We start from the raw sequence: 18763 nt of genomic DNA on the forward strand, positions 1-18763 counted from the left end.
CAGCCCCCTGTTTGTGACACGGTTTGTTCTGATTAATCTTATTCCCGTGTCACTCTCATATGTATTATGCCTTCCTCTCAGTTTCAAGTGTCTGAAGTGAATTTTAAATTGAAAAGGTTATACCAGGCTCACAGCTGGGTCAAGTAATTAACACCGTATTCTTCTCTTTGAGACGTTTATGCCCTTTTTCATCACGCCGTTGCTAAAGCAACAAGAAAACTTTCTGTTTCGTTAATAGCCCCCCATTCACAGTCCAAAAGATGATTTCAAAGAGTCTGGACAACAGACTCATTGAAATCGCTCTGTGGAAATGGCACTCGTATGAAGTGAAATGCTTTCTCTTACTGGAAAGTACTTGAATGAGTAATGGCTGTAAAGTCCCATTAGCTCAATAGGCTTACTTATTAAATGAAGTGCAACCATTTGCTGTCTGCACTTTTAATCACAGACTATTGTAGCTGAGCGATGTGCATCACAATGCCAGATCCAGCCTCATCAGCGGTCAACTAAAAATTAATCAGGGCTAATCTTTGGCGATTAGATGTTCTGAATTAAAACAGAGTTGGTTTCTGATTAGATCTTGTTTTTTCATGATCACATTATACATTATTTATGTGGTAATATGCTGCATGATATTATTTATGCTGTTAGATATGGACAGCTGCATGGAAGGTGTTATCGTGGTGATCTCCCTTTTACTGGAAACTAGCATAGTTTACACAGAAGGAAAGGCAGAGAAACAGCAGTGATTTGCTCTGATGTACCTGCAAATTTACAATTGGAAGTTTTTGTGATGAGAATCTATGACTTGGTACAAGCACAAGTAGGAACTTTTGAATGTTTATCATATGATGGCATTAAATTGATAAAATATTGTTGGTTGGGGAAAGTAAATATTGGTATTTTTCTACCATGAATCAGTGTAACAACTGCAGTTATTTAGTATAATACAGATTGCAATGGTTACAATAATGCAAAATCAGAGATTATACTATCTGAAAGTGTAACCCATGTGAGAAAGTATGGTGAAATGGAAATATAAGCAGCATTATTCTTCATTTCTGCTTAGGATCCCCCCAAGGCTGAACTGCATGTTTGAGGTCCCCTGAGATTAGGCAGTATTGGTCATTTGGACTGGATGGTGCAGATTGTACTTAGACCAGGATGGCTGTTTTCTTTCACTCCACGTACATTGCATGGGAGTGAAGAGGCCCGAATCATACGTTTGGGGGTGTAGATTGGCACCATCACGGTGCAAGGAAATGTCCATCATAATCCTCCGGGACTGTTATAATGGAAGCAAGCGTGTACTTGACTGTCTTTTATTTATCTGCAGGAAGATGGTATTTTAAGATGTTGATCCATGGCAGGGCTGCCCAATCTTGTTCTCAAAGACCAACTGTGGTGTGGGGATGGCTGGTTTAAGCAGCCACACCTGCCCTGGGTCAAGCTAATTAGACCTGGCCAATTGGATAATTGGTGAAGAATTAGATAATTGGCCAGGCTAATTGGACCCAGGAACAGGAGTGGCTGCACCTGTGCGTAGTGAGGTAATCACTGCGCACAGGTTAAATCTGCCATCCCCACCCACACCAGGGAGCTCTCTGTCATGACAGGGTTCTTACGTCTGCTCATTTGGCTGTTACCATCTTGCCAAACCCTCGTGGAATAAATGTGGACTGTTTTAACATCATCTCCCTGTGTCTCTGTGCTGGAGGGCCCCAAGGAAAGCCACTTCGGTGGCCTGTGGCAGGCGTGTTTGCCACAGTGGCGCCCAACGTGGGGCTCCTCCGGCACAGCAAAGAGGCACAGGAGGGCCAGCCAGGAAGCACACTGGAGGAGGGGCGGCTGAGGTGTTCCCGACAGGGCTTCGGGTGGATCCTCCGGGCCAAAAATGGGGACCTGAAGATGACCAGGGAGGGGAAGGAGGCAATCCTCAGCTGGGATGCTGAGGAGCTGCACCTGGCCGAGAAGGCAGGTCAGCGATGGGCGGTGCACGAGAGGTGGTCGCGCCGTGAGCTGGACTTGGCCGGGAAGGCGGGTCAGCCACGGGCGGCGCACGAGCGGTGGCCGCGCCGTTTTGCTTCCTTTCTCGTCCGTTTTGGTTGTTTTTAGTTCTTTGTTTTAGCCTGGTTGGTTTGCCCGGAGCCCATGAGGGGATAAGCCTGCAGCCGCCTGCCAGCAGAGCCGACTGGCGGCCACCACAGCCACGAGGGTTCCTGGTCCCCAGCACCACACGGCCAGTCCACCAGCCCACCAGCCCAGCCACCCCACCACAGCCCAAGCTGGTGACGCCCCCACCAGCCAGCAGAACAGCCCAGGACTTCCCGTGCTCCGGGAGGGAGGAGGAAGAAGGGCTGCCTTGTCGTCAGAAGGAGGGGCACAGCATGTACTGGACTGTTCCGGGGCCACCCACCCTGACTTTTTTTTTTAGCGTGTTTAGAGTTTTTATTTTTATTTGTCTGTTGCTTTGTTGGGAGTGCAGGGGTGGGGGGGGGGGTAGGCTTCGGCCAGTGATTCTCCCTGGCCTCAGTTTGGCGTTGGGGGTATGTGGTGTGGGGATGGCTGGTTTAAGCAGCCACACCTGCCCTGGGTCAAGCTAATTAGACCTGGCCAATTGGATAATTGGTGAAGAATTAGATAATTGGCCAGGCTAATTGGACCCAGGAACAGGAGTGGCTGCACCTGTGCGTAGTGAGGTAATCACTGCGCACAGGTTAAATCTGCCATCCCCACCCACACCAGGGAGCTCTCTGTCATGACAGGGTTCTTACATCTGCTCATTTGGCTGTTACCATCTTGCCAAACCCTTGTGGAATAAATGTGGACTGTTTTAACATCATCTCCCTGTGTCTCTGTGCTGGAGGGCCCCAAGGAAAGCCACTTCGGTGGCCTGTGGCAGGCGTGTTTGCCACACCAACCATCCTGTAAGTTTTCATCACAACCATAATTTCCCACACTTGATTCTACTTATCAGCAGCTCAATGAGATCTCTAGCTGTTGAATGAGGTGTGCTTTGTTAGGGTTGAAGTGAAAACCTACAGGACGGTAGATCTCCAAGAACATGGTTTGGCAGGCCTGGCCTTCTCTATAATGATGTTTGTGAGTTTCTTGTAGGCATAAATGAAGCCTATCTTTTGGGTCCTGTACCTGTTTTACAGACAGAAGTTTCCCCTTAGTACAGAAATGGTGAGATAGATAGTCAGATTCATTTAAATGACATCAGGAGTCCATTGTAAAAACAACAATTGATATTTTGATAGTGAATATAATGACTCTGGGTAATGACCCGGTTGGAATCTTCCTGTTTAGAAAGATATATGGCTGAGTCTGAGGTCCTGTGTCCTGTGCTAATGTGGTGACTGTATTGGAATAACAGCGAGAGTGAGAGCTGACCTCATTAAATGGGCTGGAACTGATGACATGTCTCATTAAGGCAATTCAGATATTACACCATTACTACTGCACCAGGAGACCAAATGGGAGTAGAAATTTCCGGTTGATAATGTTAACACACCTATAAAAAAATGCAAAACAATTCACAATATTTGTGTGAAGCATGTCATATTTCTGCATATTTTATGGAGTCGCTTTTCAAGCAGTTTTTCTTTCCGAATGCAACAGTTTTATTTGTTTGTCTGTTCTGTCCCCTGTGGATTCAGGATAGTAGTCCCGCGATATTATGTTTGAAAAGTATACCTTCATGTGTATTTGGTCCAGACGGAGGCAGGTACTTCATCTACCAGAGAACCCTTCATTATTAATGTGTCTTCTCTGCCTTCTGAGCGATATTGCACTTCTGAATTGCTGAGAGTGGCTCTTATGTTCTCCGCTTTTGTAAGGAGCTCTGGATGAGAGCGCTGGCTTAGTGAATGTAATGTAATGAGACAAGGACGACGTCTGCAGTACTTAACTGCAGTTACCTCTGCACGAGCCGCGTCAGCTTAGCTGTCGCTTCTGCATTGATCGGTCACAGTGACGGTTTCTGTCGCGGGGATGCAGTCACAGTGCTCGTGCTCGAACAGCAGGTCGTGTCTCCCGGCAGCTAGTGCCTGTCCAGGGCAGTGAGCATTGCAATTCCCAATTACATCTCATGAAATCTTATGATTGTATGTATCAGATTTGTGAAATCTTATGAAATCTAATCAAAAATTCAAATGGTTAAAGACTGGACAGTATTGACCAGGGCTTATTGTAAGAGGAAGTGGGGGGAGAAGGTTGGTTCACAAAGTAATCCTTTCTTATCCCCATTTGGGAAGTTAATATGATTTCAGTGATCATTTCATAAGAACAACCAGACAAGTAAAAAAATAGAAACGGCAATAGACATAACAGTACAGCACATGAAGAATATATGCCTTTGATCAGCCAATGAAATGTATCTCTGCATCCATTAGTCCCCATATCTCCTTTTGCTTTGTTTTTAAGCTGTGAACGTATGTACCCTATCAAATTAACACAATGTTGCAGGGATGGGACAGAGCTAGAATTAACGCTGGACATTCCAAACAGGAGAATAACAGAAACTGGGAATACAAATTTATTTTCCAAAGCAAGAAATGGGTGGCTCATTCGCTGTGGTGCAAGGATGAGCCCCACAGACTCTGATCGAATCAGACCGCACCAGTGCTGGAGATCATGTCCATTAGCTCCGTAGGGCAGTGCGCATTTGGATATTGTTGCTCATGGAATGGGACGGTTCAGTCTGCTAGCGGTTCCTGTCGGTGGCTGTGAAAGCGTTGGTTGATTGGGCACCCATGGACTGCATGTTAAAGTCGCATATGAAAGGTCGTCCTCTGACTCCACTCTGTGAGAGCTTACAGTAGCTGTCGTCTGGCAGATACTGTTGCAAATAATTGGACATTCTGAATTTTGGTGAGGACTGGACATGTTCAGTCCCGTGTTGGTCTGCAGATAAAAATAAAGGTTAAAAAAAATTAACATCCAAGAAATTAGGGTGCCAAATGTTAAGCTTGTGCAATACTTCGAGGAACATGATAATTCTTATTAATGAAATAATGAAAAAAATAAGATGGCCAAATCATGGCGCCAGCAGTCACTGACACGTTAGCGAAAGTAAAGATTCCACTGAATGCATTAATGCTATTCACCTATAAGCGCCAAAATAATCTGGGTGTAATGCTGCAGACAGTGGTGTGATATCACCTCATTTTGTGTTAAAATAATTCCTACGTGCATGAGAGCTTCCGTGCAGTCAGCTCTGATAATTCATTTGAAAAACATCTGCAACAGAGACATTGTCAGGCGAACAAGGAGCTTTTTTTTTACCGTGCGTTCGGTAATTAGGTAAGGATAATGGATCGGCACGTCGGAAAACGCACAAATAATCCCTCGTGGGAAAAGGAACTTTTTTAAAAAAAAAAGAGGGAGCAATGAAGTGTATAAATTAAACGGTTCCGACTGTCAAAGGAAAGCGTGCGCTCACATCAACACCTGCGAATACAGCGAAGCTCTTATTTTCTATACTTCCTGTGCATTCGAGTGAGCACGCTTTTCGTGCGTACAATGTGCTTTTGAGCGTTAACTTCCTCATTAATAAGAACATCTGAAAGCGTTTTCCCCATTCATTTTCCTTTGGCAGAGAAAAAAAGGGTTGAATTCAGTGGTCCATAGAAAATGATAGCAGGAAAAGGAAGGAGAAGATAAAATACTTTAATGACTGTAACGCGGTGCGTTAAGCGTAACTAATAGGTGCAGTTGCGCCTATGATGGAGACGCTTGCTATTTTCTAAAATGAATTGGCAGGGCGCAGTTTGATGCCTTCTCATCACAGATGGGGTGGCATTTTCATTTCCAGACGCAATCTGATCTTGATGACTTTTGGAGAACACCAACTGTGCATGAAAAACGTGCAGGACAACGTGCGCCAGTTTAGAGGCAAAAAGAGGAACAAAAATGAAACAAAACAAAAAAAAAATAGCTGTCAGTGTTGTCCTGTTAATAAACTGAAATACACGTTTTTAAAGTTTCTTCTGATCTTCACACAAAATATAATTCTGACCATTTCAATTCATGCAATTCCATGTGAAGTATTTGCCTTACTTCAGTGTGTGTGTGCGCATAAATAGGCTATGTGTGTGCATGTGTGTGAATCTCTTTTAGCTACTTTGCAGAATTTCTTTGTTTCTGTGTTATGATTGTAACGTAATTTATTGAGGTGTACTGTATGTCTAGCTTGAAGGTACTTGATTGCACTCATGTCTGTTTTTTTTGTTTATTTATTTTTATGTCACTGCTGGTACTACTTGTGTCTTGTGGTCCTGGAGTCTGTTGTGAAAGAGATATTTGAAAATTTTATGAAACTGTGCACATTCAAGCGTTTGAAGAAAAATTTATGAGAGGCAGAGAGTGAAAGTGTGGAAAAGAAGGCTGAAGGCATAGGCATGACTCATGCCTGTTTGAAGTCATCAGAAACCAGGCAGAGGTAATGAAGGAATTAAAAAAGAGGGGATGAAGGAAAGCAGATCAGGACAGGGGATGAAAGAAGGGGGAGGGGATAGGACCAGAAGATGTGGTCAGGGAGATGTGGCCGCATCTGTGGAGATGTGGTGGAGGGGGAGGGAAGACTGGGCGAAGGGCTGTGGTTTTTGGAGGCTAGAAGGACACACATCTGAACTGAGTTATTTAAGACACTGTATGTCAAAAATTCAGGAAACAACTTCAAAAAAGAAAGAAATCACTGCAGAGAGAGAAAGAGGAGAAAGGTGGAGGAAGAGAGGTTGGAGAATATAAAAAGGAGGGGGCAGTAAACAGCATTTGCCTGAGTTAGCGCTGTAGCTTGTACTAATGCCCAGAAGATGGCCGTTCAAGCCAAGGTACAGTAGAAGTGCAGGTCAGCGGTGTTCGTCCATTTTCTTCACCCTTCTTTCTTGTGACCATGGCTTTCCAGCAGAGCCAGAGGAGTAGGTTTGTGACCTCATGATGTGCACGTGAGAGGGCAGTGAAGCACAGAGGTGGACGATAGCACAGGGGGGAGAGCGGATGTTGCATAGTCCAAAGATGGGAGAAAGGGGGCAGGGTGGTACAGCCTCAAAGAAGGAGGTTGATCGTGGAGAATAACAGAACGGGATGGAGAGTGAAAGTAGTCATGGACACAGAAGGAAGGCGGTCATGTGACAGGGGAAGTGAGAAGGATTGTAAATTAGGTTATGCCCAGTTCTTAAAATTTACTTGTACAAAATGAACTGACCAACATGAAGTATTCTCTCCTAACAGTAGCCAGTCTTGTTGAGGAAAAACTTGTTGTTCAATCGACAAAACAAAAAAAAAAAGTGACAATTCTTTTTCAATTTGAAAGGGAAATTCCCTTGCTCACTGGCTGGCTGGTTGCTATGGATTTTTCTCAGAAGCCATCCGAATTACAGCACTTCCCCCCGGTGATGTCAGAGCAAAGAGCTGTCTATCTGAGCTGTAGCCTGTTGCTTATTATCATTAAGTAACGCTCTCTCTCCCTCTACACTTCTCTCTTGCACACAGCGCTGAAGCAGACGGCGATTCACAGAGCAGCTGAAGCAGCTGAAGCCTCGTTCAGTCTCTCTGAGACCTTGGTTGGCTTTTGCTTCTTCCCAGACTGTCTAATGTCAGATGCTGAGAAATCATCCCTCAAACACAGTGAGTATCATGTTTTCCTCATTATGAAACAAGTTGAATCTGTCTCCAGTGCATAATGGTATAATTGTAAGAAATGCTCTCCGCAATTATAAAGGAGTGTGCGATCTATGATGGCTGATTGCTTCATTTCATTTTTCCCTCTAGTTTCCTAAAGGAAACAGACATAATTTGATATGGCTGCTTAAAAGCCTGCTATATGTCATATTCAATGCTGATGGTTCGCACGTTGTTTTTTTGTCTGCTTCTGCTTTAAAAAGATATGTTGCGTGCAGTCTGGTTATTAGATACGATTTTTAAAATCGTGAATGTGGTTTAGAATGGGACTGAAGCTAATCTCTGAGACCGATATTATTTTTATAAGGCATCCAACACTTTTTTTTTTTCTCGTCTGCATGCTCTACCTTATTTGAAAAACAATGTTTGTTTTTGAGTCAACTGATTTCTGTTAAACATCTATGAGATGTTTAAACAGACACCTGATGAGAGAGAGAAATTGTTACCAAGAGCTTAGGTGGAGGCTGAAATGTTTGTTCAGTTGGATGTATAGTGTAATAGTTCTGAAAAATATTGAAATTATATAACCTACCACTTAGCTGTGAACTTGGTAAGGGATTTTTCTCAGTCAAACATGTATGATTGTGGGACATTATACCAAATGCCACTGTTTAGCTTAATGTTTCACTGTTACTTGTTGTGTTGTGTAGTTATGTGCTGTGTCATTCTGTGATACTGTGATCACTGTGGATCACAGGGTCTGCTAAATAAATAATACTTAAAATGGCTGTTTGTCAACATTAATGCCAAAAACCAGGTTTTTATCTTGATGTATATTTGTTCTGACAGGAACAGGACAGAAATCTGACACTTGCTGCATATTATTCACAGGCAATGGGACAAGAAAAATTGCAAAGGGAAAAAATGAATCTCCGTTATTCAAATAGACAGGTTTTACAACACATTTTTTTTCGAGCATGTGGTAATTCAAATGCTCATTGGCATAGGCAGAGTATAATATTTATACTGGCTATCATGATACACTGGGGTCAATTTGATGTTTGAAACCAAGATGTCAAGACTTGATGTAAATGCCCTAGTCTGGTGGTTTACGTCTCATAGAAAATGTGCAGTATTCTCATTTGTACTCGTTTGACACCTTTAGGCTCAACATTATTACAGTTAACTTTAAAACTACATCAGAAATAATACAACTATTTGACCCTTAGGAGGGAACACGGTCTTCTTCCATTTTGGCTCCATTTTCACACAGCCAGTATTAAATCAGTAAATTCAACTGCATGTCAGTGCATAAGGAAAGAGGGCAGGGAAGCAAGTCCAAACCGCACACCATCAAATAATTTTTGATTATTATTTTGGCTGGTGGTTTGGTCTGAAAACTGGATATATGAAAATACCACCATGTCAAGAGACATGAATGGAATTAAACACTGCAGCACTGTATTAAGTCCTGAAGACACACTACAGTTATCAATTTATTGTGAGGAATTGATCAGAATTAAATTAGGTTATGCCAAGGGAGACACCACTATTTTAGAAAATGTTAAACAGTTAAAAGAAATCAGTGAAAATTGAATTCTAAACTAGATTAATTTGTGTAATGTATATGCCTTGAAAGTAATGTTTTAAAGTAGAATTTAGTAATATTGGCCATTAATAGTTACAATGAAATTGTGTATTTATACAGTCAACAGTACAGGACCATTCCATTTATTTATTTAACAATTTATTTTTTTATTTAATCTTTATTTAACCTGGTTAGTCTCTTGAGATTCAAAATCTCTTTTGCAAGAGGGACCTGGCTAAGAAAGCAACCAAAATGCCTGCTGTAGACAATGACACACATAAAACATAAAAATAACAATGATGCACAAAAAACATTGAAACTTAAAACTTAAAAAGGAGAAATGCTGGTCAATAAATGTATTGGGAATAAATCAATGCCTGTGGATATTCTGTGAATAATTTATCTTCGGTTACCCCCACCCCCCTTCTCATTAAAAAGGTGCCATTTATTGCAAAGGACACAATTTAAAAAATACTTAATATCCTTGAGTGGCAAGAATAGGTAAGAGCAAACAAGGACAGTGCATAACTGTTCTTCTCCCTCCATTGAAACCTTCAAATCACAATCTTTTTTTTTTTCTTCAAATCTCATTCAGAACTCAACTCTTTAGTGCGTCATTTCCTTTCTGTGATTATCTTGCTATGCATATCTACTATCACATAACTACAACTCCTATTTACTGTATGTACTGCTTGTCTCTTCCTATCAGCTGTTGCTCTATTAGCCAATGCATGTATCAATGGCTACCCTGTATATTGTCAATGGGTCAGTAAAATGGACTTAAAAAATATTATTATTATTATCACTATTATAATTGTTGTTGCTGTCCAGTTCTTGTGTACAACATGGTGCTGATTTTAATATGCAGACTTTTCTTTTTTTTTTGCAATGTAATACTGATTCCAGAAAGATCTGCATGTTTTGTGTATTCATTCAGAATCCACCGCTATGGTAGAAAGATTATGCCTTATTCATTCTCATGCATTATGCATTAGGCGACGTGTAATTACAGCAATCTTTTCCAGGGCATGAATAGGACTTAAAGGCCAATGGTGGGAACAGGATGCAGTTCAAACACAGTAAATCACATTACAACTGACAAATTCACCAGACAAGTCATTTCAAGCAAGGGATTGTCACATATGATCAGCATGCATGTTAGATAATAGAAAATGTAATGTTGTTTTTTCCATTATAAATGTAGTGCATAGATGTGTTTAGGTGGAAGCAAAGAACTTGGTTCATGGCTTGAAATACGTAACTTTTCTTCCACAACAGTTTTACTGGAAAGCTGAAGCTCAATCAACAATGTTTATGACTTAGCACTCTAGATGATTAGACCTCAAAATCTCAAAATTCTGAAACCTGTGAATTATTTGCTGATGTGTTTTTTTTTATCCTTTTTGGCATTCACAAATGGCCCAGAAATATTTTTAAATGATTCTTGCAACAAAAATACAAGACAATGCAGGCACTGAAATACTGCAATAACCCCAACAGTTCACATCTGTAGTGCCCATTTTCATGAGGAAGACTTCACCAACTATCTACAAAAACAATGTGGCTTTGCTAAAAAGCTAGCGCTGGTGCCTGGTGCAGTGCCTTCCCTCTCTCCACCTCCCTCCCAACTGTTGCTGCTAGCGACACTCCTGGTTGTCGCAGAACAGATGCAGGATGGATTGGCTAGTAGGCCTACCATTAGCCAGCGATAATGAAATCACTCTCAAGCTTCCAGTGTAATGTCCAGAGTTTGCATTGAGTCTAATGTTAGTGTGCAGTAGTTCAGTGTTACAACGTTATTACACATTGAATGATCTGCAGGTTCAAATATACGATGGTAAAGCCTGGCTTATGTTGCTGTCTTTCATGTTGCCTGGTAGTCTAATGTCACTGCATGGCACCATCTGCTCTAACCTAGCAATGAGAAATTGGTTTACATATGACTAGGGCCACTAGTATGTCTTCCCTTGTTTTATTGTATTGTACTTAAGTCCTCTGCCAGCTAGAGGTCACAGTAGCCTCTTTGTCAAGCCCCTTCCTAAACAATTACCCCATTTCCACCACCTCAATAATTTAAGTTAATAAATTGCCACTAATTAAGCACCAGTGATGACTGAGCACAATGTTTACAAGTAACGCTCACATGTTAAATTCACTTTGATTACTTACTACAATGCACATGCTGCAGTATTTTTAAATGCTGTACAGGTGCATGATAGGTTTTGGTTGGAATCAATGGTAAATTCCAGCAATTAAAAATGAGAGCAGTTATATAATATTTAACTTGCACAAAAAGTTAAGAAAAAATTAATTAATTTATAATTCAGCTAATTAATTTCCTTGTCTTCAATCAAGACTTTAAGTAAAATGAGGTGTCTAAGCCAGCATTCACACAGCAAGCAATTCGACTGACCAGGTGTGGGAAGTCCATTCATTCTATTTGAAGCTGAGCAACGGCCAGCGATTTGAGCAACTGGGCAACGAAAGTTGCCAGAGAAATGTGAGCCCACAGTTTTTTTTCTTTCTTTCTTTTTTCAAAGACATGCTTTTCATAGCATTCAAATTTACATCCATGTTCACTTTCCTTTTTTACTATCCCCACATTAGATTAATTTATTGTTTTTATACTGTAAATGTCTCAGTCAGAAAGTCAATTGTGCAATTAGTCACTTGGCTGTATCATTGGAGTGCCTATGGGGACCCATGGAGGATAATCATTGAAATACAAATTTAAATCCGTGCAGGGCACATGGTGGAGAGAAACTGGTGGCTCTACATATGACACAACTTGCGGATATGAATATTAATAAGCACAGGATACACGCCCACCCTGTCCTTATCTGTTGAACATGTCACAATAATCTAATAGTGTTTATTACAATTTAATGGTTATAACTGGGTTAAAAAATTGATAGAAATATTAAGAAGACAATCAATTCAGAACACAGTCACTTCTGGGGAATATAACCACAAATTTAATCCAGTTTTTCTGGACCTTAAGTAAACTTGTTGAAAAAAAAAAGTGATATTTTAAAAATAAAAATGTCATAGAGAAATCATATTCTTATCCACATGAAATGAACATTCCTCTCCCGTACCTGTCTCCAGGCCAGTAGGCAGTTTGCCACATTGTACTGTGTAAGGACATAAAATAGGGCTCAGTGAGTTTGTCTTCTTGAGAGTGCAGGTTCAAGTCTGTACATTCAAGTAATGTGAGTCATTCCATTTTCTTGGAATCCGTTAAAGCTGTAAAATATCTGTTTGAAACGTTCTGCATAATATGCTCTGGTATCTGTTATATGGATCTCAAGAAAAATGTAGGTGTAACACAGATGAATTGCAAATTATTTCCACTGAAAATGATTGGCAGTGATCACATTCTCTTCAGATGGTAAGATGAAAAAACACAGGACCGAGTTACGTGAGATAATTTAGGAAACATTGGGTGGCATTGCTATGGAATAGAGCTTGTTTACTTTGTGTGAACTAAAATAGCCAACACTGTTTGTTGGAACCTCATTTGGATATCCATACTTTTAATGGCAGGCCTAGATATTGCAAGTTTTAAATATGATTTATTGGCAGTGCTTTGTATGTGTGAGTAACTTGCCATTTTTGTATAATAATAAGGAGCAGAAGAAGAAAAGATTATGATTATTATTATTATTATTATTATTATACACATCCCAATCATTAGAAGTACTGCACAGAGGAGTTCATTATAAATTAAATTTGAGCTGACACCCCTCCAACTTGCACCTTTATTGTACAAGAATAGACCAGGATTTTCATCAGGTACACAGAGTGAGTGAGTGTTTCAAGCTCTGCATTTGTATATGAATTCCGTGTTATATTCTTTTTTGATATTCTCCAGTGTTCCCACTGTGAAGTGTTTATGGCATATTTCACCGTGGGAGCAGAGAAAATGTTGTCCTAGTAAAGGTGAGACAGTAATAGGCAGATAACACTGAATTTGCTTTCGGCTGATGTATAATTTTGGTCTTCCGAGCTGTGCACAGACAAGTGCCCTAGAAAAACAAACTCCTCGCAGGTTCAAGCTGACTGGCGGAGTGAGTCATACATTGCAAACAATTTGTTCGCTGCACGTCGGTTCCAGCTTCGCTGTATAACGTGTAGATATGCTTGATCTGAAGGGACAGTATTTGCTTTCAGTCCTTCTTATTTAAAATGTGCTTGATTAGATGTGTTCAGTCTGCCTTCCTGTGCTAGCAGATGGCCTTAATCAGAAGAGATGGGGAAAAGACATTTTTGAGTGGGCTAAGGATTAGTCACATATCAGTGAACGCTGGTGAAACAGATGACACTGGCACAGGTCATTAACAGGAAGCAGAGACACATCCATTGCAGTCCAAATTACTTTACCAGCGTGCGGGTAAATAGTGCTATTCTTCTGCTGCCCCTTTGGACTGTAATGGAGGAACAGAAGAGAAACAGATGGACTTAAGTTCTGCCATCGTACTTGACTGGAAAGTTGATGAGTGGTGATGCTAGTTTTCCCCTGCCAACAAATGAACAAAATAAAAAAATTTAATCAAGAGCCTTTTGTAGAATTCATTGAATAGATTATAAACTGTTCATTCAAAGAGCACTATCCTATTTTTGATAAGATTATCTCTTAGTTGATCTTAGGCTATTCTTTCTTCCCAGTCAGCAACAAATGTAACTGCAACATTTTCGTAACACTGAAATAAGGTTGGGCGAGGTTGGTAGATAAAAACAATTCACATATTTAAAATGTTTCTTTTTTTAACACACTCAAACCACACCTTCCCAGCTATGTTTACATATGGCAAGATCATACATGCTTTCTTCAGGTTGGATGTACATACATACATACATACAGGCAACTTCAAAAAAATCACAAGACCATGTTTATATAACTTAAAAGACTTTAACAAAAAATTGTGCTAGCAGTGTTTTAACTTTGTTTAAATTTAATGTGTTGTGCTAAGATTTTGATCTTTTTGCCCCAGTCAGTTCTATGAAAAATCTACTTCCTGCATGCTGATGTGGCCATTCTCTCAGCTCAGACCAACCCCTCTGCTCCTCTTTTTAAACGAATGTGAAAGAAGGATCAAGGATCAAACACTTGCACTAGCCCCGTTATCATTTCCAGCGATTTCCATGAGTAACAAACAATAGATTTGTTGATGATTGAGATGACTTGGCCTAAAAGCACTTGTCAGTGAGTGAGGAGGCTCACTCAACCACCACTAATATGTAGCACCCAAATGAGTGATGCTGTACATGGAAGCCATCTTGTGCCAGAATGCTTGCCACATATCAGGAGAGATTGCGAGAGATTAATTTATCCATTTATCCATTTAAATGAAGAGGATAATTAGATGGTCACATTGAGAGAGCTATACTGGGAATTTCGCCAGGCCACCAGGGAACCAACCCCCCTTTGAAAGTAGTGCTATGCCAGAATTGTAAATGACTTTGACCAGTACTGTATTGCTGTGTGAAAGACACTTCATTGAAGCAGTTTCACAAAATGACAAAAGCAATTCAAAAATTGTACTCCATTCCATTCCAGGTTCCCAAAATGATGACACTTACGGCACTACTACAGTTACCGATACAGTTTGTGCTGACAAGGCAATAACCAGTTATACAATGTTGTATTTAGCCATGTTGGCTATATGTTATATTTCAGTTCAAGGAGTTTAGTTTGGTAAAGATCATTCTGACTCGTAGGTCTACATTGAATACATTTTTATTCACTTGGCTTATGTTGTCCTGTTTTAACAGCCATGTTGCTGATATGGAAGAGAGAGGCCCTATGAAAGTCTTAATGGTACCTTTCAAATCTCTGTGTTCAAATGTGTCTTTCTCTAGGGTACCTTTCAAATCTCTGTTTTGGGTCTTTGTAAGACAAAACTATAGTGCCCCATTTCTTACAGGCATACTATAGGCATACTTAGCCTTGTTGTGGTCCTGTGTTTCCAATAAAAGAAGTCTCCTCCTCCGTCTTCGACCCCACCCACTCACCCCGAGTACCCCATCTAATGTAGCTAGTTGGATAGCTAGAGGTAACTTTAGCTATCCATGAAATGAGTTATTGTGAGCGATAGTAAGAAGGCAGATTTGATTATAGCTTAAGTAATTCCATTATGTTGAACGTATAGGTTAATTAATTCCATTATGTTGAACGTAATAGTGGTTTTCTCGAGCTAACAACAAACACTCCACTGAAATCTGATCCCAAAGCACAGGCTCTTTAGCCACACCCACACCCAGCCCTCCCCACACAGAAAAGAGTGCCACGCCCAGAAAGGTACAAAAACCTTTTAGAATAAGTGATACTGGTAAAGGTGCACACATTCAGCGAAAGTACGTAGAGACCGACATTGCCATTGCATCGTAGATATGCATTAGCATTGTTTTAAATAAATATATATATATATATATTTGCCTTTAAATAATACAAGGTGTTAAGCCGCAGGACAACGAGAGTTGCACTTCATCCTGGCAGAATATTCATTTTTATGATGACTTTGCTGCTGAGAATAAAGAATTTACATACTGTGTCACTCACAGAGTAAATTATATTAGAAGGCTATAGCTCTTTGTTTTCTCATTCATGAGCAACATTTAACATTCATGAGTTTATAACACCCGCTAAGCTTGGTCCTCTTCCCATCTCTATGGTAACTGACAAAACACTTTATGGGGGCTGACGCTATTTTCGCCAGGGGCCAAGACCTATCTGAATGTCAGCATCCCGCTACTTCAATCCCAGTCTCTAGAAACCTACAATCTTCAGGTGTGAGCCTCCGGGCTCTGTGCTAGCGCACACTGGAGACTGCTGAAGACAAACGGAGAAACCGTTCGCGGTGATTTGACAGACTGGAGACAAGGGGCACACGTCATTAGTTCCCCTGCGGCGTCGAACCCCGTCGTGTGCTTAATCACTTGGCGGGTATGCAGGTGCCTGCTTTCTAAAACCATCAGCTCTTTCCTCACGCCGTGATTCGTTTATAATATCCCCAGGCTCGGCCGTTAATCCAAGGCGAGCAGAACCCGCTTCTACATTCATTACAGCATGAACTTTTACAAGTAACTACCAAAGAAAGCGATTAGGCTACTGGCTATAAGATACAGAATTTCCCTTGAAATAAACCCCAAGCTTTGACGCCAGCAAAAATGATGGGAAAATTTAATAGCCTACATAAATTCTAAGCGTATTAATGTGATATGTAGCCATGTGTTCCGGTCTATAACACTGTTTGAATGTTAGATCCGCTCCCTCTCTGTGATGTGTGCATTAAAGACTTGTCACCAGGCATATCCTAATTACCATGCATCTGCTGTGCACTCGGAGAGCTATGGCGGGCTCCTGAAATAGCAACAGTTTGCAAGAGAAATCTCAATCACCATCGCAACCGTGCCGACACCATTTCTGAAACACGCTCCCCAGTACTGTCACCACACAGCGCGTGGAGGGCCGTATCTGATTCTGGACATCATACTCTTCATTATTTAATTAGCCCAAATCATTAATTTATTCAGATTTATGTAAATGTATTGATAAGCTTGTGAATAATAGCTGAAGACTTCTTGTGTGACCGGTAGGACCAGTTTTACTGCAACTGTGGTTTAACTGGTCCTGCTGTATGCAGCTGATTAGCTAATTATGGCTGGCTTAACTGGTGGAAACCGCTGGCTGGGGTAACAGGTGGTCCACAACAATTGTGAATTTCTAATCAAAACCTGCAATGCAAATGGCACCTACCCAGCATTCCTGGAGATAGGCTCTGTGGGACACTTTCTCACAGAGATTGGCAAGTGTTGGAACAAATGGAGTGTGTCTGCATGCATTACTTACAGTCTCAAGCTGGGGATGTCATATATTCATGTCTGAATACCGACATACTTTCTAGTCTGGTTACCCATGCTGACCTGTGTGATGATTAAGCTGGTTTCTGTGACTATCCACCACTCTAAAAGTGGCTGAGAAAGAGCTTGTTTTTGTTTGAAAGCATGTTATCCCTCTGTCTTCCAGCAGGTGGCGACATGACATAACGATATAGTGTGACCAAAAGTTATGTGACAGCAAGATGACTCTTCTGGCTGGAGACGGCTCAGACTATGACTACAGCGCCCTGAGCTGTACCTCGGACATCTCCTTCAACCCCCCTCCCTCGCAGGAGCGGGAGGCCTCCAAGGGAGTGTTCTACAAGCGGGCTCGGCTCCTACCCCCAGGCGAGGAGGACGGCGGCGGCGGCGGCGACCGGTGCCCCTACCCCGCGGCCCGCAAGCTCCACGCCCTCATCAACGTCGGGGGCCTCCGCTACCAGCTTCCCTGGGCCACGCTGGAGGACTTCCCCCTGACACGGCTGGGCCGGCTCCGCCTCTGCGCCAGCTTCGACGAGATCATGCGCGTGTGCGACGACTACGACGTGGCGCGCAACGAGTTCTTCTTCGACCGCAGCCCCTGCGCCTTCCGCAGCATCGTGGCCTTCCTGCGGGCGGGGGAGCTGCGCGCCCTGCGGGAGACCTGCGCGCTGTCCTTCCGCGAGGAGCTGCGCTACTGGGGCGTGGCCGAGGAGAACCTGCAGTGGTGCTGCCGGCGCCGCGTGCTCCAGCGGGCCGAGGAGTGCCGGGAGCTGGACCGCGCCGCCGAGGAGGACGAGCTGCTGGGGGGCGCCGACCGGGGCGCCCACGACCCCCTGACCCCCGAGTCGCGGCTGAGCCTCTGCATGGCCCGGCTCAGGGACATGGTGGAGAGGCCGCACTCCGGACTGCCGGGGAAGATCTTCGCCAGCCTGTCGGTGCTCTTCGTCACCATTACCGCCATCAACCTGTCCATCAGCACCATGCCGGCCATGAGAGAGGAGGAGGAGACGGTGAGCGCAGATAGATCTGAGTAGTAGATACTCTACTCAAAGATACTTCAGTCTGGCCCTTGAGGCCAGTAGTGCTGCGGGTTTTGTTTGCTACCTGATAGTTATTTGATTGACTAATGCCACTGATTGGCCAGAGATTGAACTCACCTGGTGTCCCGGGTTTAAAATCGGTCCTGATTAGAAGGGAACGATCAAAACCACGTTTGTTCTTCCCACCGTGCGTGTTCACGAAGCTCAGCAAGACAACCGCACAAAACACATAATGTACGACCACGGCACGCATCATTCACAAAATAAACGAGTGGCGCTAAATGGGGTCAATTTGTGAAATGGAGAATGGGGCAGTTATAAGCTGAGCCTGTGTTTAATTTGTTTTTCAGCACTTTTCAAGCAATTGTTTGCTTCAGGGCCTTTTTAGCCAATTTCTCATTCCACAGACTGATATTTGTCTCACCTTGGTAGACTGATATTTGTCTCACCTTGGAAGTTACTGCCAAACTTGTGAAGATGTTCAAAAGCTCAGTAAATTTGTTAGCAGTTTGTGAATATCTAGCATTGGGCGCACACTGAATAATTATTCAGCAACATGGAACCACAGAATGCTCACCTTATTTAGGATTTCCTGTAGACTCAGATACACATGGCTTAGTATGTTGCAGTGGAGTGATACTTATAC

The 18763-nt window shown here is 42.2% G+C and overlaps 1 protein-coding gene across 9 annotated transcripts in view; it reads left to right on the forward strand.

The window, feature by feature from the left end:
- Nucleotides 1-18763, forward strand: part of LOC135238408 (potassium voltage-gated channel subfamily G member 1-like) — a 32724-nt gene that overhangs the window by 8776 nt on the left and 5185 nt on the right. For 8 of the 9 annotated variants that reach the window (XM_064306275.1, XM_064306274.1, XM_064306276.1 and 5 more), the window contains 2 exons: nucleotides 7498-7632; nucleotides 17244-18087. In XM_064306275.1, coding sequence (XP_064162345.1) covers nucleotides 17299-18087 — 789 coding nt within the window. In that variant the 5' untranslated portion in view covers nucleotides 7498-7632; nucleotides 17244-17298. The remainder of the gene's footprint in view (nucleotides 1-7497; nucleotides 7633-17243; nucleotides 18088-18763) is intronic. The other variant, XM_064306282.1, reaches the window with a different exon arrangement.

The sequence above is a fragment of the Anguilla rostrata genome, chromosome 13, assembly GCF_018555375.3.
Source record: "Anguilla rostrata isolate EN2019 chromosome 13, ASM1855537v3, whole genome shotgun sequence".
In the NCBI taxonomy this organism is placed as follows: Eukaryota; Metazoa; Chordata; class Actinopteri; order Anguilliformes; family Anguillidae; genus Anguilla; species Anguilla rostrata.